General features: G+C 32.0%; 1 protein-coding gene across 1 annotated transcript; it reads left to right on the top strand.

The window, feature by feature from the left end:
- The first annotated feature begins 988 nt into the window (after positions 1–988).
- LOC143082523 (uncharacterized) lies at positions 989–14,729 on the top strand. Its single transcript, XM_076258236.1, has 2 exons — positions 989–1,162; positions 9,956–14,729. Exons 1-2 carry the CDS (start codon positions 1,105–1,107, stop codon positions 13,867–13,869), a joined length of 3,972 nt encoding a protein of 1,323 aa, XP_076114351.1. The 5' UTR covers positions 989–1,104; the 3' UTR covers positions 13,870–14,729.
- Positions 14,730–27,760: the final 13,031 nt, after the last annotated feature.

Raw genomic sequence — 27,760 nt, forward strand, 5'->3', positions numbered from 1 at the left:
CCTTTATTTTTATCCAAAAGGTAGTATTCACAAAAACCAAACATAATTGTTTCTCTTTTGTAATTTTTCTCTTTTTGTAACTCTTTAATAGAACAATTGCTTTTGATGAAGCCAGCAATTTACGCAATCGAAAATGCATATAACTAAACAATCGATTATGAGTCACTAGAATTATTTAGAAAAGTATCTATACCTCAATTTAATAACATATAAGTTGTAGGTCCACGTTACAGTAAAGTTGGTGTAGTCAATGCGATAATGACCACTATATATATTTGCTGGTTGTCTGTTAATCAAAGAGATTATCACCAGCAAATTAGACAATATACTTTCTAAAGGCATTACACTACGGATACGGATATTTTTTACTCAAATTTACTGTTAGAGCATTTAAAAATCATGATAAATAAGTAATAACCCTCCCGTATACACATATCTGATACATTGTTCGGATTTGGCTTCACTTAGATCTTCTTTAGTTATATCATCTCTTAAACCTTTTTGTTTAGTTTTGAACTTTATTTGGTCTCGATCATCATTGAATATTCATTGATTGTTGATATGTGCATTAGATACAGTAACATTGGTGCTGCCATTCTTGTTATTTCATCATATCAAAGACAAAAATGACCTAATTCAAGACATTTATAGGGCAAAATACAGTATTAAAAATAGACAGGTGTCAAAGTCTTACAGGAATATTTTTTAAGGAAAATTAACCGAAGATTTATATTGACAATACGTTATTTGAAATGAGATTTACGAGTAAAAAATAATTCTGATCTATTTCTAACGTTAGTTACTAGCGTTTCTGTTGTATATAGGACAAATAAATTGGGCAAATAAATTATAGTTACATTAATGGGGTTTTGTAATTCTACAAGGCACGACAACTGTCGATCATGTGAATTTATAATTATTAAAGCTGTAAAACATATGCAAATGTGTCTTTACCGCATGATTCAATATGCTTGGATAATTAGCATAATCGACTTTCACTTAATTAATATGCGCGTATATAAAATTAAAAAGTAAGATTGTAGGAGTTTACAATTATATTTTACTTTTTCTGTGTTGGAGTTGCTCCCTATCAATGCTATCAACATGTCGGGACTAGCCAATATATGCTTTATACTTTCTTTAGTGCAATTTTCGATAAGTGGTAAGTATCTGTTAACACCTAAATACATATTCGAAAATTAAGATTCACATAATATGTTGTAAATAGTTTTTCAGTGTAGTCAGTATCTCTTAAAATAATTTTTGTAAAAATTACCATTAATCTAAACGTTTTTTTCTTCACAAAAAAGATGAATTGATTTGTCCAGAAAACTATCTGAGGCATCTAATTTATGTAATGCTCTTTTTATATTTAAGGTCAACATTGCGTGATACAATTATAATCAAAGCATTTTGAACTGATAATCAGATTTTCATAAAATTTTAAGGATTTTATAGCCCATTCAAATATTATGAAATGAATAAGGTGTATCCAAGTATGAATACTACAACAGAAAAATGAATAAACGTCAATTACAAATATAACATAAATTTCTAAAGGGTTCTGGACTTTGCATAACTATAACGTATTGAACAACATTTTAGAAAAAATAACAGTCCAAGGGCCAAATAAATAGAAAAAAAAACAGCGGGTTTACTTTCTACATGTTTTCCTGGAAATTTTAAAACAGTTGATTTCCACCACAGCAATGTCATCCTATTTTTATTTTATTTGTGATAAAAATGAATTAAACTATCTTGAAGTCAAGTCTATTGTTTGCCGTGTTCCATGAGATGTTGGAATTTGATAACGACGCAAACAAATGATACACATACAAAAAATGAAAAAGAATCATCGGCAAACATTTTTTTCATTATTATTTATTATTTCAATGGTCTAGATTACTTAATATCATAGTGAGGTGGGCTTGTTAGTGAAACGATTACATTTGTTCCTATTTTCAAACCATATAAGCTAGTAGTACAAAAATATGGTTTCGGTATTGTTTTGTTATCTCTCAAAGACAAAGAATAAGATAATGGCTGATTACTCCTCCATGACATTATTTTAAACATAACTAGTTTTATTTTTTTTAACTGCGTTATAAGTTTATTTTCAAATAATGTTCCTTTTGGTATATTTCGCCTCTCGCTTATATGGCATAGGCAGTAGTGGTTTTCTATATTTGCATTAATCGTGCAGTTAATCAAAAGTCATGCTGTTTTTAATAAACGGAATCAATATTTCATATTTTTGTCTTTGTTGGACCGTTCTTTTGTTTTATAGTTTGAGTACTCATTTTGAGTCCTTTATGCTCTTCAATTTCATACCTTATTTGGCCTTTGTAAGTGTTTTGATTCGGATGTCTTTTGAGACAAAACGCACGTCTGTCGTACAAAATTAAGATCATGGTAGCTATGACGAGTCTATTTGCTTCGTCAAACAGATTACCAAAGAAAACTGACAAAGATATAAAAACCAAAAAAAAAAAAAAGAATTGAAAATAAAAACAACCATCAGAATTTTTGGTCCTTTCACTTCGTACTTTTGACCTTTTATTTCTTTTTTATTTGAGCGTCACAGATGAATCCTTTAAAGACAAAACGCGTGTGTAGCGCAAATACAAAATTTCAATCCTAGTATCTATGATGAGTTTATTTATTCATATCAAATATATAGTTATCAGAAGGTACCAGGATTATAATTTATTACGCCAGACGCGCGTTTCGTCTACATAAGGCTCATCATTGACGCTAATATCAAAATATTTATAAAGTCAAACAAGTACAAAGTTGAAGAGCATTGAGGACCCAAAATTCCAAGAAAAGTGACATACACATAAATGCTTATACGAATGTAAGTAATAACACTGATTCAATAAGATATAGTTAAGGTGAATTATATTCAATTATTTTTTATATCCCAAAATAGTTAGATGTTTAAAAAAAATCGTCACAATTTCAATTAAAATAGGATCAGATTGTAGACCCTAATATTTCATATATTCATACTGATTTACTTCGATATTATTGACAGCATAGTTTACTTTTAAATATGATATCGATCAGTATATAATTGTAACTGATCTAGGCTAGTGTAATAAGCGTCTATAACATGCGATAAATTGGACAGCTTTGTTGCAGCGGGATCTGTAATTGAAAATTATATAAAATGCAGTAAATTATTTTGGAATTAAAACAAACAAATATACAAAGACAAATATGTGTAATTAAAATTCCAGTATAATGTTTTACATGTAGTTTGATTTCTGTTTCATTTTTTACTGTGGTATTTTCTTTGTCGATTACCGGTAAATCAGTTACAAGTGTTTTACATTAAAAATTACACATGCATGTAAGCTTGCGAACAACATATCTGTGTTATTAACATGTTTCTTGAATGAATGTTTTCCTTACAGCCATTTACCACTAAACAAATGACGTCGATAACACATTATATATTAGCATACTACGAAAACTATACAAAAAGCACGCGTTACAATATATTGTTATTTCCTGATAAACATGTTGTTGACCATTATTTCAACATAAGCAATATTACCATAGTTTTATAGAGGTTTTTCCGGGTCATTTGGGAAAATAATATGACATGAAAGCCATTACTACTTTTTCCCTAGTAATGACATAAACACAATTTAAAAAAGAGAATAAAATAAAACGAATAATTAACAAACAATGATGTAAAACAATATATAAATGTCTTAAACAAAAGGTACGCTAATTGTTGAAATAAATACAAATTCTAAGCCAAAAAAGTACAAAATTATTATGAATAAATAAGATTGGTTAAAAACAACATCAACTTATAAACTGTTTCCAAAAACGTTTTTTTTTTATATATTTTCATTAGAAAAATACTTTAAATATCTATAGTTTTATAACGCAAATGTTTCGATAGCTGTTTATTCATTTAATTTATTTAACAATATAGTTCAGAGGTCTGAACAATACAGTATATACCGTGAAAGCATCTAAAACTATATTGCTTTATTCAGTCCAAAGGTATCAACATGTTTTTGATCACACGTAATTAGTAAATTTACACAAATTTCTAAATATTCCATAAAGGTCATATCAATTGTGACATTAATCGACTTTAATGACGTTTTGTGAAGGAATGTAATTAATCATCGGAATTAATTAACTTATGAAACCTATACATTCCTAGCGTTAAAACAAGTAACCCTATTAAATTAGTAACGACCTAATGACCTTACTAATTAGTTTAAATATGTTTTATGTTCCTTTTATTTTATGTTAACAGGATGTCGTGGGTCTTTAATTTAAATGCAAAAAAAAAAGAAAGAAAATTATAGACATAAAGGCGGTATTTAAAGTAAGATTACCTCACATGACTTTTATACAGGGAAAGATATCAAAATTTATTATATTTGATATTCATTTTTTTATCATTATTTTCAACATCAGTAGCTCTTTTGTAGTCTCATATGCTTAACCCATAACAGATAAAGTACCAATCTATGTATAAAAAATACTGACAATAAAGTGTTATCATTAAATGAGCCTTATATTTCTAAATAAAGAAATCCTGTGTCTTTTTTTTTTACCATTTCCAGCAACTTTTTGTGATAAATTAAAATTGCCAATAAACTCATCATAGATACCAAGATTAAAATTTTGGATTAACGTCAGACGCGCATTTCGTCTACAAAAGACTCACCAGTGTCGCTCGAATCTAATTTAAAAAAAAAGCCTAATTGAGTATGAAGTTGAAGAGCATTGAGGACCAACAGTTGCTAGCTAAAAGTTTTGCCAAATACAGCTAAGGTAATCTATTCTGGAGGTAGAAAAGCCTTAGTTTTTAAAAAATTCAAAGTTTTGTTAACAGTTAATTTATAATAATGAACATATCAATGATAACTCAATATATTATACTTAAAAACAACACATAAATAAGTAAATGACCACGATCTGTCAACAATATTTACTGGTACAGAATAATATTTTTTTTCCTATCTTTACATACCCACCGTTTTATCCATAAATTACAATTTAGATTTATGCAATATTTACATTAAATTTCTATTGTTTAGGGGGGATAAATTAAATCTATATTGCATTTAACTACTTTTGCCCATAAATGAACATTGGTTAACCACAGTTGCCTATCTATTAAATTTGAATATCGGAAATTACTCTTGTTTTCCTGTGAATTTGAAAATAGGCAAATTTCTGTTGCCTATCTTTGAAATTTGAAAAACAGTAAACTACAGTTGTTTATTCAAATACGACATCCTTATTACGCATGTAAACAAAGCCGAGTTTTACATAGCACAAAATCTGTTTTACACATGCGCACATAAATAAAGCTTATATTCTTCTTATTTTCATTGTTTTATACCATGGAAGTCATTTTTGTCACTAGGTTCATGATGTTTGAAGACTGGCACCATTATTACAATCAATGTTTTTTTTATAAATATTCCTGAAACTTATATTCACAGGCCATTAAAATCAGATATTTAACATTTTAACTAATCCTGGCATTCGATTAAATTTTCGTTTAGCAAATCATATATACCAAGTCTCTTCTACTTCGCTTCAAATTTGATGTAGCACATACTATATTGTTGTTAGTTAAACATGTTATAATACACCACCCATTTCCTTATTATAGCGATATCGGGATATAGGTATTTAGTCGGATCTTAACATGTACTTGTGATATGTTTATAAACCGGTATTGATAAACATAAACAAACAAATGTCGAAATGTTCAGAACTTAATTAAATCTGTATTTGGGTAAGATGATGCAAGCATACGATTTTTATTGCGTCTTACACTTTGAGAAGCAAACAATCTTTAACTACTTTATTTAAATATTGTGTGTAAAAACGTTAATTATGAGCTATGAAAGTCATGTGCTGGATCATTTTTCTGAGGAAGTTTAAAAAAAATCAAAGTAATATTTTTTTACAGTGGGTTAGCTTTCATTAGTGTTCACTATCCTATAGATTAACAACTTTTGGTTATATTTATAATTTAGAATCTTCATTGAAGATGGAGCACGAATGTACATTTAATTAATTATATTGATGTGTCATTTGTATGCAAGAGTGACATTCCTTTGTATTATGTGCCGATTCCAAAAAAAGTTATGCGAGTATTGTCTCCCTTTAACAGGTTCATTATTTTATAATTAAGTATAGGTTTCTGATATAATTTTGAATAATTACAAAATGTATAAATTCAATATATTTCATTTTTGTTATTGGTGTATCAAACACATTGATGTACGAATATAATTTCATAAATTTGAAACGTTTAGAATGGTCACATACCAATATAAAGAACCGTTTATCATTTTTGAAAAAGACTATAAATAAAAGTCGAATTATTTATCTCCCCTTCATGATAGATTGATTAGAAAATTAACCAGAGTTATCTAATATTAATCACAGAGAGAGACTAGCAAGCAATTATTAATTGTAGCTTATTTAACATTAAAACAATTATCTACTATAAACGAATGTTACTTTATACAAATATAAGGACTTTGTTAAATCTACAAGTTTTATTAGATATTATGAATTTCTATTACAATAGATTAATATGCTACATTATAGACGAGTATGTAAACATTGCTTGTATGACGATTTCATGAACTTTCCTCTGATATAAGTTCAGACGATATATGTTTAAAACGGTCATTGTCGTACGTGTGGATTAACTTTCTGCCATTATGAAAAATTATCTGTAAAATATACAAAAAAAAAAAAGATTGTGTCAAAACTTCTTACATATATAAACATTCATTTCCCACTATAGTTATGAAATATAAATATTTTAAATATAATTGTACATATTTGATTTATTTTTTATACATGAAATATGTAGAGAGCTTATATAGGATGTGGTGTTGCTGAATTCTTTTCATATTTCGATGAATAAAATAAATATCTAAATTCAAACTTCTTCAATATTTACGTGTTGTCTTTTATCATTCCAAATCAAATATAATTGAAAATATTAACAAACTACGTTAACTTCATTGGCGCAATCATGATCTTTCTATTTATAAGTTTGTCGTTCAGTTCCAAAAAATAGTTTTGAACATCCATCAATGTTTCTCACGTTCACAAGCTAAAGTTTGTTTGCATCCAAAGTGTAACTAGAGGTCAGAATACTGACTAAATCGGATATAAAACATTTGCCAATAAATGTTGTCTTTTTTTTGTTAAAAAAATAAAGTAATTTCACAGCTAATAAAAACCAATGATAGTTTAAACAGTATTTTATTCAAATAAATTGAATTAGAAGGTATATATTTTTTTTATTACATATTTCATATTTGATTTAATCAGGCACAAAATAGCATATATGCAAATTGTCAGCAAATTTTAAATACAAATACAAATATTTTATTGGCACAAACGCAATTACAATAATTGCCAACGACCCATACAACTAGTATACAAATAGTAATGATGCAGCGATTAAACAATACTACATAGCATATCATTGGGCACATTTTGAACAATGAAAGGTGCAATTATAAATAACAATATATATAGGTTAATTTGTAAGAATAAACTACTGACATAAGTATATTGTATGTTATAGCTTCAAATTGTTCATGTTACTCATTTATAAGGACATTTTTCCTTAATTCAAATGATTGATTAATAAAAGATGATATTAATCTAAGTGTTTTTCTACACTTGTTATTAAGTAGTATAAAAAAGAAGATGTGGTATGATTGCTAATGAGACAACTATCCACAAAAGACGTTTGATATATTCATCCTTAGTTTTGGATTGTTTGTCATAATTCTAATAATTAGATTAAGCAGCATGAATAGCCTATATAAAACCTTTCTACAAAACAAGGTACATTTAAACAAAGCAACACATACACAAACATAATCGCAACAGAGAATTAAATTTTCAAAGATACCACTTAGCTGACTTGAATGATGCTTCAAGTGGATAAAAGTAGGAATATTTTAGGAATGCTTAAATAGTCAATTCCAAAAATGTAAAAAATGTTCAAAAAAAAGGGTTAATATTCTAGGTAATAAACTCCAACATTGATTTATATGCCTTACATTAAATTAAACATTCTCCAGTCAGCTGTTCAATATTATAAATTTAATAACTCATTTTTCAAAACAACCTTGTTTTAATAACAATGATAGCTATGTATTCAAAAGCAATTCAGAATATATAACTTTCATCACAAAATCGTATTTACAATACCAGCTGTGATTAAGAGCATTTGTATGTTTATATCAAACAACAAATGTTATTAAAAAACAAATAGAGTTTAAATAGCATAGAAGGATGTAAATAAAAAAAGATATGTTAATAAAATTAAGAATAACGAATCATCTTTGTTTACCAGGGTTGTGAAGCTCTTAATTTGTAAGAAAAACAATAAGTTTACTTAATTTATAATAATTGTAAGGTTAGACGATAATTTTATATTTAAAACAAAGTAATGTATACAATTCTTTCTGATATTATAGTATGTATCATATTCTCAACAAAATTATATTCATCACAAATAAGGTGTTTATATCAAACATGTTAATAAATCTATGTACTATGTCAATTTTAATATATCTACCGGTTTCAATATCACTGCGGTCCTCCTCAAAATTAAATAGTAGTTTTGTCAAATTTAAACCCCCAAAATAATTCACTGCATAACATTTATGAATTGTTTCTGGTTTCTATCAAGAATAATCCACCCTTGTATACATTATTAAATCCTTCCTGATGCTACATTTCGACTGAATAATTCCGTCATAATGTTATTATGAAATTAATACACGTGCCATCCTCAAGTCTATTATTCCGAGGCTCTTCTACGTTCGTGTTTTTTTTATCACAATGTTTACTGGTAATATTTACTCCTCATGTTTTACTGGAAGTAGTAATTATTTAATAGGATTTTAAACAAGATTTGAAGGATTGTCAATACGCACCGAACGTTCTCCTTGTTTAACCAATACACATGAAGTTAATAGAAAAACTCCATCTTTTTATAAAATAACAAATAAATTGAAAAAGATAGTACGACAACCTTCTTTGTTTCTCGTTCACTGAATAAACATGAAAACATTAACGATTCTGACGAATGAGACAACAACTCTATATTGCTTATCGACTCAAGTCATCCCCTTTGTTGATATTGTATTTTCCACTTTAGACGATTATGTAACGGTCAGCTATTTAACGGTTTTGGGTATTGACTTCGCCAATTGTACCACAAATCCTTATTTTCACAAACACATAATTCTTTTCATGCATGCTTTACGGAATTGTCTTAACAATTATTATTACAAAAATATGACATGATTTCTGTGGGTTTCTTCATAGATCAATCGATTTATTTTTTACCCATCCTTATAACTGAGTCGTCACTTTTTCAGCGACGATATCCGTGGCCGAATGTCTAAGTAGCCCATCTACTGTATTACTAACCTGTCAACACTAACAATGACACTGGAAGTCACGAAATATAAGAGTGGTATCAAACACAAGGACCAATCAATCAAACAATCAAACTTTTTCGTCAGAAGTGTCCCACAGTTTAATGTAACTAATAAATTGCTAAATATTTATTTAACCTTCAGGGTTCGTAAAAATAAATAATCGAATAAAGAAACAAATGTAAATCATACACTTAGAAATAACTTACAGTAATGACACAATTGAAAATACAGAGCACTTTATCATCAATCTCATTTTAGTATTGAACTATTGTTTGATCTCCTTCAATTTGAATTTGATAAACCGTCCTCTAATTGGCCATCTGTATAACCAAACACACACCTACAAATATTATATCAATATCAGTAGATAATCTTAAATGCACTACTTTAAACATATTTTACACTAAATTTGATTACAGTGTCATTATTGTTTAAAAGTAATCTTGCTTACTAATGATCATTTCTCTTTGCAGCACCAGTAGATACAGTTCAACAAAAGGGCTCTCTAGTTCAGAAATATGGTAATAAAGGATCATCAGTGGCTAGTTACGGAGTTATATCAGGAGTAGACGACAAATCAGAAGGCGGTTCCGGTACAGGATGTACAGTTAATTGTGGCTCCGCAGTCGCAGATTCTACAGCAGTCGCTAATTCATTATCAGCCACTGGTGGATCACGTGGAAGTTCTGCAAGTGCTGCGGCAGTTGCTGCATCTTCTGCTTCGGGTAACACATGGTCAAGTTCATCAAGTGGTCCAGCAGCTGCTGCGTCTTCTGCTGCTGGGTCTTCTGCTGCTGGTAGCTCAGGATCAAGGTCATCAAGTGGTTCCGCAGCTGCTGGGTCTTCTGCTGCTGGTAGCTCAGGGTCAAGGTCATCAAGTGGTTCCGCAGCTGCTGCTGCTGGTAGCTCAGGATCAAAGTCATCAAGTGGTTCCGCAGCTGCTGGGTCTTCTGCTGCTGGTAGCTCAGGCTCAAGGTCATCAAGTGGTTCAGCAGCTGCTGGGTCTTCTGCTGCTGGTAGAACAGGTTCATCTGCTGGTAGCTCAAGGTCATCAAGTGGTTCCGCAGCTGCTGGGTCTTCTGCTGCTGGTATCTCAGGATCAAGGTCATCGAGTGGTTCCGCAGCTGCTGTGTCTTCTGCTGCTGGTAGCTCAGGATCAAGGTCATCAAATGCTGCAGCAAGTGAGTCCTCTGCTGTGGGAAGTTCAAGTTCAGGTTCAACCTCCTCAGATGATTCATCGAATTCTGGAAGTTCAGGTTCAAGCAATTCTGGTGCTTCATCCAATTCTGCAAGTTCAGGTTCAAGCAACTCGGGTGCCTCATCAGTTGCTGCAGCTGTTGGAGCTCAGACAGTACCAGAAGCTGTTATTTTGACTGGAGCTACATCATCAGCCGCTTCTCAATCATCTGTGGCATCTAGTGCATCTGGATGTTCCTCAAACCAATGTTCTGGTGGTAACGCAGTATCAACTGGAATCCAAACAGTAGTTGACGTAGCTCCACAATCAACTAATGCTGGATCGTTTCAAACGGTAGCGGTGATTTCAAGCAACAGTGACAGTAGTGACAGCGGCAGTGACGGTAGAGATGATAGTAATAGCAGTGAGGATTCTAGCAATGGTGGGGATGATAGCGATAGTAGTGACGACAGTGACAAAAGTAATGGAAGCAGTTCTAGCAATGATAGCGACGACAGTAATAGCAGTGATGACAGCAATAGTAGCGACGATAGCGATAGAAGTGACAGCAGTAGCTCTGAAAGTAATAGCAGTGACAGTAGTAATAGTAGCGACGACAGCGATGGTAGTGACAGCAGTAGTAGTGACAGCAATAGCAGTGACAGTAGCAGTAGTAGCAACTCTTCCGAAGACAGCAGTGATGATAACGGAAATGGAAGCTCATCAAGTAACTCTGGATCATCTTCCGCAGCATCACCTGGATCTGAAACAAGCGTATGTCAAGGAAAAGGCAATTGTCATAGCAAGGGCAGTCAAAGCAACAAGAGAGATGGTAGTAGCAGCGATAGTAATGGTAGCGATGACAGTAATAGTGACAGCAGTGATAGCAGTAACAGTGATGGTAGCGATAGTAATGATAGCAGCAGTGGAAGCAGCTCTAGCAGTGGTAGCGACGACAGCGACAGTAGCGACGACAGCAATAGTAGTGACGACTCTTCCAATAGCAGTGATGGCGATGACAGCAGTGATGATCAGGGAAATACAGCAAGTAACTCTGGGTCATCTTCTGTTGCATCATCTGCAGTCGAACCAAGCTCATGTCAGGGAAAGGGCAACTGTCATACCAAGAGTAAACAAAGCCAGAAGAGTGGTGGTAGTAGCAGCGATAGCGATGGTAGCGATGACAGTGATAGCAGTGATAACAGCAGTGAAAGCAGCTCTAGCAGTAGTAGCGACGACAGCGATAGTAGTGACAGCAGTAACAGTGACAGTAGCGATAGTAGCGATAGTAACTCAAGCAATAGTAGTGACGACAGCGATAGCAGTGATGACGATTCTTCCGACAACAGTGATGATAACGGAAAATCATCAAGTAATCCTGAATCATCTCCTGTGAACGTTGTAACATCAGAAGTGGTACATGTTGATGTGGCATCTCCTGTTGTTAAATCATCACCTGTAGCTGAAGTAACACATGAAATTTTAGTTGGGTTTGAATCAGCACCTGAATCATTACATGTAGTAGAAGCATCACCTGAAATGTCACCTGTTGTTGAATCATCACCTGAACTGTCATCTGTAGTTGAAGTATCACCTGAAATGTCACCTGTAATTGAAGCATCGCCAGAATCATCTGTTGTTGTGGCAACATCATCAGGAACTCAAGGAAACAGCAACAGTGATAGTAGCAGCGACGACAGCGATAGTGGCAGTAGTAACAGTGATAACAGCGATAGTAGTGATAGCAGTAGTGACAGCAGCTCCAGCAGTGAATATAGCAATAGCAGTGACGACAATAGCAGTGATGACAGCGATAGCAGTGACAACAGTAGCAGTGACAGCAGTAGCAGTGACAACAGTAGCAGTGACGACAGCGATAGCAGTAATGGAAGCAGCTCTAGCAGTGGTAGCGACGACAGCGATAGCAGTGACAACAGCGATAGTAGTGCTGGTAGTAGTGGAAGCAGCTCTAGCAGTGGTAGTGACGACAGCAATAGTAGTGACGACTCTTCCAACAGCAGTGGTGACGACGACAGCAGCGATGATAAAGGAAGTGGCAACTCAGCAAGTAACTCTGGATCAACTTCATTTGCATCACCTTGGGCCGAATCAACCCCATGTGCAAAAGCCAAAGGCAATTGTAATGGTAAGGAAAGCAGTGGTCCTACTAGCGGCAACAGTAATGATAGCGGCGACAGTAATGGTAGCGGCGACAGTAATGGTAGTGACGACAGTAATAGCAGTGACAAAAGCGATAGCAGTGATAGCAGTAATGGAAGCAGCTCTAGCAGTGGTAGCGACGACAGCAATAGTAGTGACAATAGCGATAGCAGTGATAGCAGTAATGGAAGCAGCTCTAGCAGTAGTAGAGACGACAGCGATAGCAGTGACAGCAGTAGCAGTGATGACAGCGATAGTAGTGATAGCAGTAATGGAAGCAGCTCTAGCAGTGGTAGCGACGACAGCAATAGTAGTGACGACTCTTCCAACAGTAGTAATGATGATGACAGCAGTGATGATAACGGAAATGGTAGCTCATCAAGTGAACCTGGATCATCTTCCGTAACATCTCCTGAGGCCGGACCTAGTTCATGTGGAGGACATGGAAAATCTGGTTGTAATAGTAAGAGTGGCAGCAAAAGTACTCGTAGTGGCAGCAGCAGTAATGGTGGCAACGACAATAATAGCAGTGATGACAGGGATAGTAGTGACAGCGATAGTAGTGATAGCGATAACAGAGATAGTAGTGATGACAGCAACGGTAGTGACGACAGTAACGGAAGTCACGACAGTAACGGAAGTGACGACAATAACGGTAGTGATAGCAGCAATGGTAATGGTGATAGCAATGGTAATAGCGATAGTAATGGCGACGACGATAGTGATGGCAGTAACGGAAGTGATGGTAGCGATGGCACAAAGAACAGTGGCAGTAAAAAAAGTTCTAATAGAAACAGTAACAGAAAATCTAAGTCATCAAGGAAACATGAAGTGTCTCCTATGGTAGCAGCCGGACCAGTAGCGGAAGCAGCACCGGCAGCACCTACAGCACCTGCAGCTCCAGCAGCCCCAAAAGCAGAAGCAGTCCCTCAAGTGTCGGGTTCAGAAGGTTATTTCGTGTCGGAATCTAAATCATCCAATGGCGGCCAAAATGAAAATCTATATGTTATAGAAATAGTGCCCAAACCTACGGAACAGTCATCGGATTAGTAGTTTAAAAATATTTATAAACTGTTTATCATCATAAATGTAAGATTAATGTTCAGATACACGTGACCTGATACGTTAATTTTTTTCTCAAGCTTCTCACACTTGTACATTCTAGTATGTTAAAGACAATTATAAACAATCAGAATAGACTATTCATGTTCATTTGCTTTTTGTTACGTTACATTGTTTTCTTTTGTACTAGTAAGTGACCAGGAGCAAACTGGTTTATAAATGACTGATAAGTTATCAATATATATATATATTTGAATTGTTTAAAGTACTTTGTATATCTTTATATACTGTGTTATAAAATGTTGTTGTACCTACATAAATTCACATCAATAATGAAAATCCAACCTTTTGAAAAATCAACGAAATAATGCATATAAATAGTTAAGAACAGGTTCTAGAAATAAATTATTAGTTCAATTTAACGAAAGTAAGTTACAAATTATACAGGGTGAAAAAAAATACCTCAGCCAAGACATAGGAAAACCTAGTTAGGATGGGTTGATTGCTTATGAAGTAATGCATGCTTCGTCAGATGGTATACTGTTTATGATGTTAGTGATCTAAACGGGTGTTGGAGAAACCGAGATGACATTATAATTCCCTATTTTTTCGAAATTAAATAGAACCTAATTATCCTTTATATACACAAAAAAAAAAATAATAAACCAGATTACATTTGTTTCTCAAATTTTCTCAGATTGACTTTTGTATAACTTTGGATGATTTAATGTACTTCTATATAATCATCGATTGGGTCGATGATTGTCGGTCAGTTTTTGACAGTTTTTGTCATTTAGGTTTACTCGTTATTGTATATTGACATTGAATAAAACAATCCAACATATATATATGCTATTAAAATTCTAACTTGTTCCATGGTTGAACTATTTAAATAAAGACAACAGCAATTTACCGCTGTTCAAAATTCATAAATCGATTGAGAAAAAAAAAATAGATTCAGGTTACAAACTAAAACTGAGGGAAACACACCAAATATGAGAGGAGAACTACAACACAACATAAACACAACTAAAATGTAACACACACAGAAATGAACTGTGAAATAACAATGGACATTTTCCTGACTTAGTACAGGACATTTTAAGAAAAAATGGGGTGGGGGTATGTTTATGGTTATGTGGCTAGCCAAACCTTCCGCTTTTATGGCAGATGTTAAATATAACATTAAAATGACAACATTACATGACAGGACTACAACAAAAATAAATGGGAGAACATATAGGATAGAGAAACACACGAATAATAGCTATCAAAAGGTACCAGGTTTATAATTTAATACGACAGACGCGTAAACGTTTGAGAGAATATTACAACTTCACTATTGAATGATAAATTGCAAATGATTTATTGTAGTACTTTGTTATTAAACAATCACATTAATCAAATTAAAAAGAAATTATCGGTATACATGTTTGCTTAAAAGAGAGGCGAACGATGCCAACGGAGCAATTTTTAAAACTCATAAGCCGAAAATAGAATGGCATGATATGGCAAAAAAAGAAGAAAGATCAAAAGACAAACAGTATTGAAAAACACTAAATAGAAAACTAAAAACTGAGCAACAAGAATCCCACCAAAATTTGGTCGTGGTTTTAGATGCATCTACATTTATGTACCGTTGAAGAATAACTTAATGAAAGTATAATCTAATTTAATATGTTCATATAAAGTGTTCGAGAATATCTTGAAAAACAATTCCAACGGTGTATAGTCTTAGAAAATATGCAATAAATCAACCTCAATAAACAATAACATCATGAACGGTTACTCAATGCATAATGTCATTTTGTATCATGTTACCTTGAACAAAAGTAAAAAGTTTTGAAAGCCGAAAACAAATATTGGGATCACTAATAACAAAGAACTGATTTGACAGAAATACAAGTATTCTATGACAAATAGGAAAAAAATGTCTGCTTCTAAATATGAATCAAATACTACGCAAGAGACGACAGATTAACGAAAAAAACCTCTTCAAAGATACCAGTCATAACTTTGTACGATAAATGCGCGAAACGTCTACAAAAGACTAAGCACAACACTAAAATTTCAAGAAGACATACTGATAATAAGAAAAAGAAATAACACACATGCTGAGAATTAAAAATTACACAATGTAATTAAAAAGAAAACAAATACACGATGAAACAATAAAAACTAAAATGGTTTAAATTTTAAAAAAACACGCACTTAGAAATAAAATTTCTCGCTGAGATTTATATGCACATTACAAATGAATTATCATGAACTATTAATGTATATGTCCAACTTGAACCAACTGGCAGACACAGAATTTAAAAACAAATCCAAAATAAACAATTCTTCAACAATGTATATAAATCAAATAGGTTTTTACCCTCTTTTGGTTCCTTCTACAAAACAGAATGGTCATAAATATGTGTTATAAAACCAATTTTTGCTCTGAAATCAACGAAAACAGTCATGATTCGCAAATCAAAGGAAACCGTCATGATACACAAATCAAATGAAACACTCATAATACACAAATCAAATGAAACAGTCATGATACGCAAATCAGAGGAAACCTCATGAAACGCAAATAAACACAAACCAAAGGCATGACCCGTAAATCAAAGAAAACTGACCTCACACGAATGCAAAAGAAAATCAGAATGACACAAAAATCATAGAAAACCGTCATGACACGGAAACGGAAATCAATGCAAACCATAATGACACGGATACAAAAGGAAACCGTCAGGACACAGAAATCAAAGAAATAGTCATGACACGGAAATCAAAGCGTTTACACAACATAACAATGTCATAGCTACAAAATAATTTGCAGTCGTATATGAAAAGGATACTACATCTTATTTCGTATGTCGATGAAATACCGTCCACCATGAATGTCTTCGGTCACACATACCTATTCAGTCTTAAAAACATCAAAATATCCTTCAATCTGTTGAAGTAAAAACGTAGTGTTTTGGACACTCTTATCTGATAAACTGAAAAAGTAATATGTAAAAAGTTAGTACCAAAGCGAATAGATACAGAAACAAAAACAACCCAAAACTATTGAAATAAAAATTAAGAATGGAAATGAGGTATTTGTCAAAGAGACAACGACCTGACCAAAGAGAGGAAAACAGAACAAGAAAATCAATTTGTCTTGAACACAGCGCAAAATTCTGAACTGGAGGCGGACTACAGACGGCCCCTAAACAATAGCATTAAGTAGTCCAGATAGACTCACGTGGTACAGAAAAACAGTACACATAATAGGCAAAAAAGAAATTGTTATCACACTAGATTTAGCATGATAAAAAGTGTTTATTTAAAAACAATTAAGGTACAACTTACAGATTGCTGTCCTCACAATTGCATTATTTAGTACTGTCAGAAAACTATAAGTACAGTGTACGATGATGTTACAAGAGAGGATATTCAGATTTAATTTATTTGTTTTGACATTACGAAAACTACGAAAAGCGGAGATAAACTTCCCAAGTAGTATCTTTTCAGCAATGTATCTGATGTTTGAATATCTTAATTGAAACACTGGATTTAATTTAAAGTTTGGACATTAAAAAAATGTAATGCTTTAATTCAGTTGACCAGGAAAAAATACGTGTGTTTTATCAATACAATAGTTCAAACGAACTTCGTTATTTATTCAACTAGTTTTTTAAACGATGTTTTTTCGTTGAAGATCTTCGGAGAAAATTAAATCTTTCTTCATTGACGTTTTTATGAACATTTCCTGTGTAATATCAATCATGTTCATGGAATTTCTTTAACTAGAAAAATGAAATTTACAAAAATCGTTAGCCCTGTGACAGATAAAATCACGAAAGTGTACATAATAAATAACAATAATTCAATTTGCTTTAATGATTGATTAAAATACATTTTCCCCTTAATACGTGACTAATGTGACAAATAAATGAAAGATGTAATTGGTTAATCGTCCACCAACACAACTTTCTTAGACGTTCCTTTACTGTATTGATAAATTTAAACAGTTAGAAGTTACTAGAAATGTTTATAATTATATTCTATAAATTTAACTAAAATTGACATATATGAAATAAATCGTGGCAATTAAATTTTTCATGTATCATAAGTTGGATCACAATTTAGAAGATAACGGGAAAATAAGTTACACGATTTTGATGAATTAAAACAAAAAAAGACCTATAAATATAAAATGAAGAAGAAGATGTACATGCACTACAAATCCATGTTTTTTTTCTATCCTTTATATTTTATTATTTATAAATGTAAAAGATTACACCCTAATTGTGAATGATATAACCATCATACTGTCGATCGAGTGCTGTTCATCAAATTGGATAAAGCACCGACAAAAATATTATTCAAAATATACGAATATGACATACATGTATATATAAATAAAAAAGTCTGTCTTGATATAAATATAATCATCGATCATCTAATTTAGGAGAGGCAGTAAATCTAATAACTAGATTAGGCCATGCATATCAAGTTCATGAAATGGAAGAGAATTCTCAGTGGTGACACAGATTGATTTGTCATTGAATTATAATAAATAATAGGAAAATCTAACATGAGGAAGGGTAAAATCATTTTGATTGTGAAATGGGTTTTTGGACTTGGATGGAGACTTGTCTCATTGGTACTCATTGCCATTTTTAACTAATATGCGGTGACAAAACAATATACCCTTGTGGTAAATACTGATTGCAAATTTTTAAATTATTAAATTGTGTGTTTTTTAGAATAAACATCATTATCTGTCGCACATCAATAACAGGATCTCGTTGTTGCAGTTAACAAAGATTCACCATTTCACGTTTTATTGTTTTATTCTAAGACTCCTACTGTTTCTATCTCGACTATCTTTGTGTTTCCGAATGTTATATATACACAAAGTTAACAACCAATATTTATACTTAATCATGTTTATTTTTTAACATGACAACTTTGAAGCAATACACTAATTAAAATAACAATATATAACCTTTAGTCATAAGTGACAGCATTCACTTTAAATGATGTAAAAAATGATATTAATTACTCATATAATCTCATTATTACATGTTCACCTTTACATATTTTTTTCTACCTTTGCATGGGTTAAATATAAAAGTCTATCATATATTAACATTATATCTGAAATGGCTTTAATATTGTTGTTGGTATTAAAGGAGAACATATTTGTCTTTTGTAATACGATGACGATATTATATTGTTGACTGAAACTGGATCGGAGTTTAAAGTATTATAAGATGCACTTGTTGTACCTTGAATACTATGGTCATTAATGGCACCAAGAGTAATGTTGTTCATTTTGAGCACATTCACTAGAATGTTTGTCGTGTGTGTATTAGTGTGGCGATCATAATTAATACATATATATTTATATATATATATTCATTTTGGGTCTGGTACAAACAGAAACTTTAGATAATGTTTTGATAGCCAATGCCGTTTCCAAGAAAGTGAAAAGGGCAACTCCATGTTCATAGGTGGAATCACACACGAAGTAAGAAGCATTCGAGGTCCCGGTAATTGAGTAAATATATTAGTCAACAAATTAAAAAAATTCAAGGCAATGTACTTTCCATATATAACGAAATGAGATACACTGTAACCATGGATAAAAATTGCCTGAATTGTTCTGTTATCTACAGAGTGATCATTTTTTTTTATCAAAACTATTAATCTAAGGCAAATGTGTAAAGTTAGTTTCGTTTTTTGTTATTTGAAAAATAGTACTATCACGCAAAGATATAAAACAATCAATAGCATAACTAAAAACTTGTAACAGAAACGTCGTATGCTTAAAAGTTTTAATTTGTTTTTTTCCTTGGATACTTTTATAATTTTCCTGTTTATTATAGTTTGTGATAAGTTAAAACTTGTGAATCGTTACTTTTGTTTACTAGTATATATGAGGCATCTATAAAAGGAATGAAAAAGCTTTGTGTGCATAAATTCTGTTAAACATCGTACATGTAGTGTTTTCTATGAGTTGGCAAATATGCAAATAATGCTGCGGTAATGGGAGAAAAGGTTGAGCAGTTATTTTTCATACTCAGTGATAAGAAGTTGTGAGATACTGTCAAATCGATTTTGATAATACGAAAAAGTTTGCTGAGCTTGATTGGAATCAATGTTTTGACATTTACTTCGTTTTGTAAATATACATATAGTTTTATTACGATCGCAAATATTTCTTATTATTCTATGTAGCTTGTATCGTCTCTCATAAAATCTGTATTGAGTGGCTTTTTTAAAAGTCGCAATTAGCCTTGTGACATTTTATTTTCTTATCTCACTTGAACGAAAGTAAACCCACCATGTTTGATTTTATTTTACTCACAAAGTTGTGCATTTGGAAAATGAAACAAAAATTCCGAATTTGTTTGTATCTAAATGGCATTTTTCTATCCGTAGAGCAATTCAATAGCTAAGAAGCCTCTATGATTATTTAAAATTTAGTTTTTAGCAACCTTGTCTTCTGTCGATGATCCCTCTTCAAATTCATGTATTTAGTTTTGATGTTATATTTGTTGTTCTCATTGGATTTTGTCTAATGCTTAGTTCGTTTCTGTGTGTGTTACATTTTAATGTTAAGTTTCTGTTTTGCCGTTGTTCTTCTCTTATATTTAATGCGTTTCCTTCTGTTTTAGTTTGTAACCCGGATTTATTTTCTGTCGATTTATGAATTTCGACCAGCGGTATACTACTGTTGACTTATTGGGAATACAGGCATCAGTAGTATACCGCTGTTCAAAAGTCAAATATTGATTGAATGAAAACTAATTCGGGTTAAAAACTAAAACCGAGGGAAACACATCAACTATATGAGAAAAAAGAAATATCAGAAACACTGACAGGCAACAAAACAAACGCCAACATATATAGTAACGAACTATTTGATAACAACTGCCATATTCCTGACACGGTAAAGGAATTTAAGAAAAAAAATCTGTGGGTTGAATCTAGTGTTATCTGGTAACACTTTCCGCTCATATGGCAATGACAGAAGGAAAACTGTACACTGAACCAGCGGATAAGGCAAACATCCTTAATGCACAATTTCAATCTGAATTCTCTGAAAAGAGCACATTCAAAAAAGATAAATTTACATCATCTAAGTGAATGAAAACTAAGAATACGTCACCAACTATGAAAAACATAACCATAACAACAGAGGGCATGGACAAACTACTGAAAAGCCTGACCCAAACAAATCACCAGGTCCGGATGGAATATCACCTAGAATCCTCAAAGAACTACACAGTGAGACAGCACCTCTCAGTTACTGTTTTCAATATCTCTAGATACTGGAGTGGTTCCAAATGACTGGCGTTCAGCTAACGTGTCTCCGTTCTACAAGAAGGGCCAAAAGTATACTGCTTCAAACTACAGACCAATCTCTCTGACGTCAATTTGCTGTAAAGTAATGGAACATATAATTGTATCATCAATTATGACCCATGGTGAAAACAACAAAATTCTTTACTAATTACAACATGGTTTCAGGAAAGGCAGGTCCTGTGAAACAGCTTACTAGTAAACAAACTACATACTTACGGAATAAAAGGCAACACAAATATGTGGATAAAGAACTGGCTGAGAGGAAGAACACATACTGTCGTACTAGAGGGATGCAATTCAACATCAGTCCTGTTGACTCAGGAGTACCACAGGGCTCAGTCCTTGGGCCAAGCCTCTTTCTATATTACATCAACGATCTGCAAGAAGATTTAAATGATTCTTGAGGAAAACATCAGAATATCATCATCAGTAAAGAGCCATGCTTATATTGAACTAGTAAAACCACCGCAACAACGAAGAAAGGAAACCAGACTAGTGATGTTCTATAGAATAGAGAATAATATGGTAGCAATAGAGAAAGAAGGACGACTCACACCACCAGCAAGAAAAGGGAGAAATAAACACCCTAAGGCATACCAAGTACTGCACTCACGTATTGATGCACACAAGACATCATACTTACCACAGACTATAAGGGACTAGAACGCCTTACCACCAGACATCCCACAGGCAGAGACACTAGGTGCCTTCAAGGCCCTAGTATCAAACCTCTAGAGCCTTGGATGCTCTTACTGTTTTTAGCCAGTTTTTAAAGTTTAATTAAAATTCACTGTATATAGTTAGTTCCACGGTTTTACTTCAACAATTAATTTACTTGAATGTCTTCTCCTGCAAACGGAACTCGTCAGAAACATATATAGCAGAATCCAGTTTGTTGAAGGAGGCTATTATCCGACAGAAATAAACACTATTGCTAAAATGACATCTCTACGTGACAGAAGTACAGCACAGACACATGCAAGCACACTCAACACAGAGTAAACCACAGAATAACAACTAACATCTTCCAAAGACGACAGCACAGGAAACAGTGTGTAACGAATATATAATCTTGAAATTCATACAATTTTTTACAATACTGGTCCAAAGAAGTGACATGATTATGACAATATTGAAAGGCTATTTTGAATAAATGATGTAACCACGTCTTTACTATTTCGACTAACACAATACTTTATCCATGAAAAATGGAAACTAACTCGATTATACTGACAAATATTAAAGACATAAATGAAATGTACCGAAAATACAGAATACAAACTACAAACATATTACATAACACACATATATATATATATATTTTTGACCGAAACCACAACAGTGATTTCATAAAATAAACACATGGATGCACAAATACCGAGACATGTGGTATAGCAATGCAAATTCACATTCTGCAAAACAGACATATTCGTGAATAACGGCATGGTTATCTATAGAGAAATAGAGAAATCCTACATCATGATCATGAAGGATTTAAATAAATCACCAACAAATACACAACAGGTCACTCATATTACAGTTACTGTTTTTATCTGGTGTTGTTGAAAATGGGATGTTTTGTTTCTTATTATCAGTACCACACATTTGTCCGTCTTACCAATAAGATGAGGATAATTAATCTGTGTTAAATGCCAAGTGGAATTATTACATAAATAAATCATATGTTTTATAATTGCCAACAAGACGACTTTCCACTAGGGTACAAAAGATATGAACGTTACCACACTATAACACGACAGTTTTAACAACCAACGACAACCACTGTATCACATGTATCAAGAAAGGCATTTAAAGGATGGGCGAAAGATACTAAAGGGACAGTCAGACACATAGATCGAAAATAAACTGACAACTCTCTGGCTACCAAAGATAAAACAAACAAACAAATCATAATACACAGGACACAACATAGAAAACTAAAGACTAAGCAACACGAACCCCACCAAAAACTGGGGTAAATATGCAAGGTGTCATGTTTTCTGTGCTAGTGTACACGTCTGCAGGAAGACATGTAGCCATACATAGTCACATTATTCGAAATCAGAGAAACTCAATTTTGCTCATACTCTTAATTGATGTGTGGCAAGTAGAGAAGCAGCATGTGTTTGATTTTACCTTGATATGTACCCAGGCTATGCCGTATAGCACTTGAAGCATGCAATATTGACCAATAGTGCACTTGCTATGGCATCGACAAATTGGTAGTAAAGTAGACATAAGATAAGCAAGGATTATTATTTAAGGTAGCACAATACAAAGATTTTATACCTCCAATTCCCTAGTTTTAAAATGCTTGAACATTTATAAAAGTAGTATTTATGGATATCTAACAGATTACTCTTTAATGCAAAAATGAATGTTAGTATTATACTATATATATACTATACATAATTATGTAATCAATTATAATATTAACTGTGTCTACAAAGTTTAACAAGAAATTTCCACATTCAATTGAAATTAGCTTCTTCATGGATAGGATTGATTTGATAATATGTTCTTCCTAGAGCCATTTTTTATATAAGAAGTCAGGAATATGTCAATTGTTGTACATTCGCTTGATGTGTTCGAGTTTTGGATCTAACCATTTGATTAGGGACTTTCCGTTATGAATTTTCCACGGATTTGAATAAACAAACGCATAGCAATACGCACGGTAAAAAATCAGTTAAAAATTTTTTTTTTATTTTCAATATTAAATGTATAGTTGTGATTACACTTAAATGCTTAATTCAAACTGGTTGACCCCTAATATTATTTTGTTTAACAACAATTCATCTGCTTTATTAAATTCAACATATGTCAAAAATTTCATAATGTTTGCATAGGTTGAACAGTTACTGAATAGCAATGAATAAATTCTGTCCCGAGAAAAAAATATTAAATCATCCATCATCTAATTCGGGAGGGCTGTAAATCTTATATTTAGATAAGGTGATCAATATCAAAGTTCCGGAAAAGGAAGAAAATTATCAGTGGTGACGTAAATTGTGTTGACATCAAATTATAATTTTGATAATTAAAAAATAATAATAATGCGTAGGCACGTGCTTTTAATGACAGCTAGACCCTTGTTTCCAAATTCGACTCCTCAAAAACCAATGGATTGTTTTCCAACGTAAACTGAACTAAATATCAAAATATTTGTACTAAATTGCAAATTAATGTCCTATTATCCTTTAAAAAGGGTAACATAGAATTGAAACTATATATACCGAAAATTGGATAAGAAGTAAATGTTCAGAATGATAGGATCTACATTGTTTCCTTTTCCATTAAATTAACTGCCGGCTTCTTTCTTCAGTTTGTCTTATGATAAGCAGTGACCTGGGACAGGGTCTAAGGCTATATATTCGACATCTTATAGAAGGTATTACCATTGAATGATGATTGTGATATATAGAGGTATTGTGTCCACACTTGAACTATGATGAATTTAGCGTCTTTGTTCTTCATAGCATCCCAAAATATTTTATAGATTCTTGTACAACACAGCTTGACCTCCAAAACCCGTCTCAAATTTCCAAAAACATCAATAGAACAAATTCTATACCCAATTGAATTTAGTGATCTCTTATGAATTGATGTTGCAAAGTTCATTGAAGATTCATGAGAGAATGAAATACAATAGGAAAAATCTGAGACATGGTTTCGGAGGTCAAACTGTGTTGTGCACGAATCTATAAAAGATTTTGTGATGCTGTGAATAACAAAGAAGCTAAATTCATTCAAGTATTGATATCACAATATAGCAACTAATTACATAACAGTTAATTATGTAATAATCATGTCATAATGAAATCATCACAATTTGAAAGATTAATCATTCTTCTTTCTGTTAGTACCTTATTTATAAAATTTAAAGAAAGATGAGTGGAATTACATCAGTTTAAAGATGTCTGATAGGGATGAAAAATCTTTGTATTGTGCTACCTTAAAGTAAATACAGTCAGGATTCTACTTCGTCAGAATTATCTCCCCATTACGCCAGTTCATTTTCACAATCGTAGAAATGGAAGCCATTGTAGGGATGACGCGCTACCAATTTTGCTCATGGAAATCGATAAATTTATCCACATTGCACCATTACGATCCTTATATGTCAGTTGTATTTTAAAAGACAAATGTATCAACTAGCTAATGAGCATCAGTTAATGTTCTTTCTGCATTGATTCAACTTAAAACTATTGTCTGATCGGTTGGAATTTTCGAAAATTCATAAACATTTAAAAAAATTCTAATTAAAAATTTCGTTGAAGGGCAGACTAGATTTTTTTAGTGTATAAAGACTATAAACCCTAGTTTTCACACACAAAAAAAATATATTTTTTCAAAGATATGCATTTTCATCATCCAACTTGAAAGACTGTCGTCAAGTACTTTCAATAAAAAAATAGCTATTCGAACACACCTTCCCTGTTTTTGTGACTCATTAGATAGGTATTTCACTTGACTCATATATTTTATCTTTTAGTACTGTTATTTTTTTGTGTTATAAAGTCAATCTGTAGCTTTGATATATAAAAATAATAGAATCTGAAGCGAGACGATGTATGAAATAATCTTACTTTGTACGATATCAAAACAAATTAAAAACCAATTGTTCAGAGAACCATTGATGGTCTTTCCACCAGTAATGATTTTTTTTATATGAAAATATTAAAATTTGGTTTTAAATGTCAATTTCAGCGTCAAATGACAACTTATTGTACGCTGATTCCAAAAATATAAGGTTTCTATACAATAAGATATAAATAAAGGAGATCATTTTTTACTTCCGGTACTGTCTTATAGTTAACTTGACGCTGATTCCAAAAATATATGGTTTTACATACTTTTACAATAATTTATTACAAAAATTAGCTACTTCCGGTTTACAAAAGGTCACTTCCGGTGACAAAAGATTCTAGGTCTTTAGTTTATATTGTTAATGAGTTATATTACCATATAGACTGATATTAGATATAAAAGGGGGAAAATCTCGCAGCAAATGTTTACATACCCTTTCGACTAAAATTTATGTGTAACTACATGTCGCGACTAACAATTATGTGAAAATATTTTGTCGATATCTTATAAGATTTCTGAAAATAAGAGATAACAAACCAAAATCATGACCTTGACCTTTGACCTTGACCTCATTTTCATTTTTTTGGACCAAGGACCTCAAATCAAAAGACCCTAGGCCTCTAACACTTATGGTTTTCCAGTTAAACATGCATATCACTTATATCAAATATAAAAGGGGAAATAACTCTCATATGGAGTCTCCGGATAGCTTCGGTCAAAATAAATCAAATCATCCTAAGGATATAACGACCAATTTGGTAAAATAAATTTGTCGGTTTCTTATACGGTTGCGAATATTAGGCGATCACAAAAAAAAAGTGTTCGGGGAGATAACTCTTACATTGAAGAGACTATTCTTTCTTGAGTGTTATTGGAATAGTAATATCGGTAAACACAGAGGTCCTACTTAGAGTGTCAACTTAATGTTCGAGGATTTTGATTGTATTTGTAAAATCATTAGAAAAATATTTTATCTTGAAGACCAAAATGACAATCAACAAAGTCAAACTTATATCATGAATCCTTTTGTATCTTTTCGACTGTCTGTATGTTTCATTACCACAAAGTTTACAACCAATTTATATATTTAATCATGTTTTTTTTTAACATGACAACTTTGAAGCAATACACTAATTAAAATGACAATATATAACCTTTAGTCATAAGTGACAGCATTTACATTGATTAATAGTAAAAAGATAATCATAATTACTCAAATACTCTCAATATAACATTTAACCCTTTATATAATTTTTCACACCTGTAGTAGAATTAGGGATTTAAGTGTCTCTTACAATAACAGTAGATTGACAGTTATATATATATATATATATATCAGTTGAGAGCTGAGGTGACGCTCGGTGTTTTTTTTATATATATATATATATATATATATATATATATATATATATATATATATATATATATATATATATATATATATATATATATATATATATATATATATATATATATATATATATATGTCTTGCATCCACAGTGATCATCCCAATAAAAGGTGAACTGTCATTGTTATTAGCATTGACACATTTTTAATTCGTCTAGCAGTTTATGTAGAGATGATGATATGCAATTGCTATGTAATCAAATGACAAGTGTAATATTGTACATTCGATTATTTGACCTTGGCTCCCTTGAAAGATCATTCTTAGATTATTATTTTTATATAGGAATACATATTATTAGACTTGTCTTAATGATTATTCCTTAAACAATTATCCTTTTTCTTTGCTGTTACTATGAAAAGGTTGACGGAAATATCAGATTCAATTTACCTTTACCAGTATTGTCAAAACTTGGTGGCATAACTTGGGATATGGAATATCTTTTAAAAATCCATATATTGTATATGTTCTTGATAAAGTTAGTGTTGCTCTGTCTTTGTTCTGTGTATACAAATACGAATACGAAA

This window comes from Mytilus galloprovincialis, chromosome 7 (assembly GCF_965363235.1).
Source record: "Mytilus galloprovincialis chromosome 7, xbMytGall1.hap1.1, whole genome shotgun sequence".
Taxonomy (NCBI): Eukaryota; Metazoa; Mollusca; class Bivalvia; order Mytilida; family Mytilidae; genus Mytilus; species Mytilus galloprovincialis.

What these genes read in the sequence shown, in the direction of transcription:
- LOC143082523 (XM_076258236.1), top strand. Translation starts at nt 1,105, where the DNA reads ATGTCGGGACTAGCCAATATATGCTTTATACTTTCTTTAGTGCAATTT. An exon ending in AGTGCAATTTTCGATAAGTG is followed by an intron (nt 1,163 to 9,955) that starts GTAAGTATCTGT and finishes TTCTCTTTGCAG; the next exon opens with CACCAGTAGATACAGTTCAA.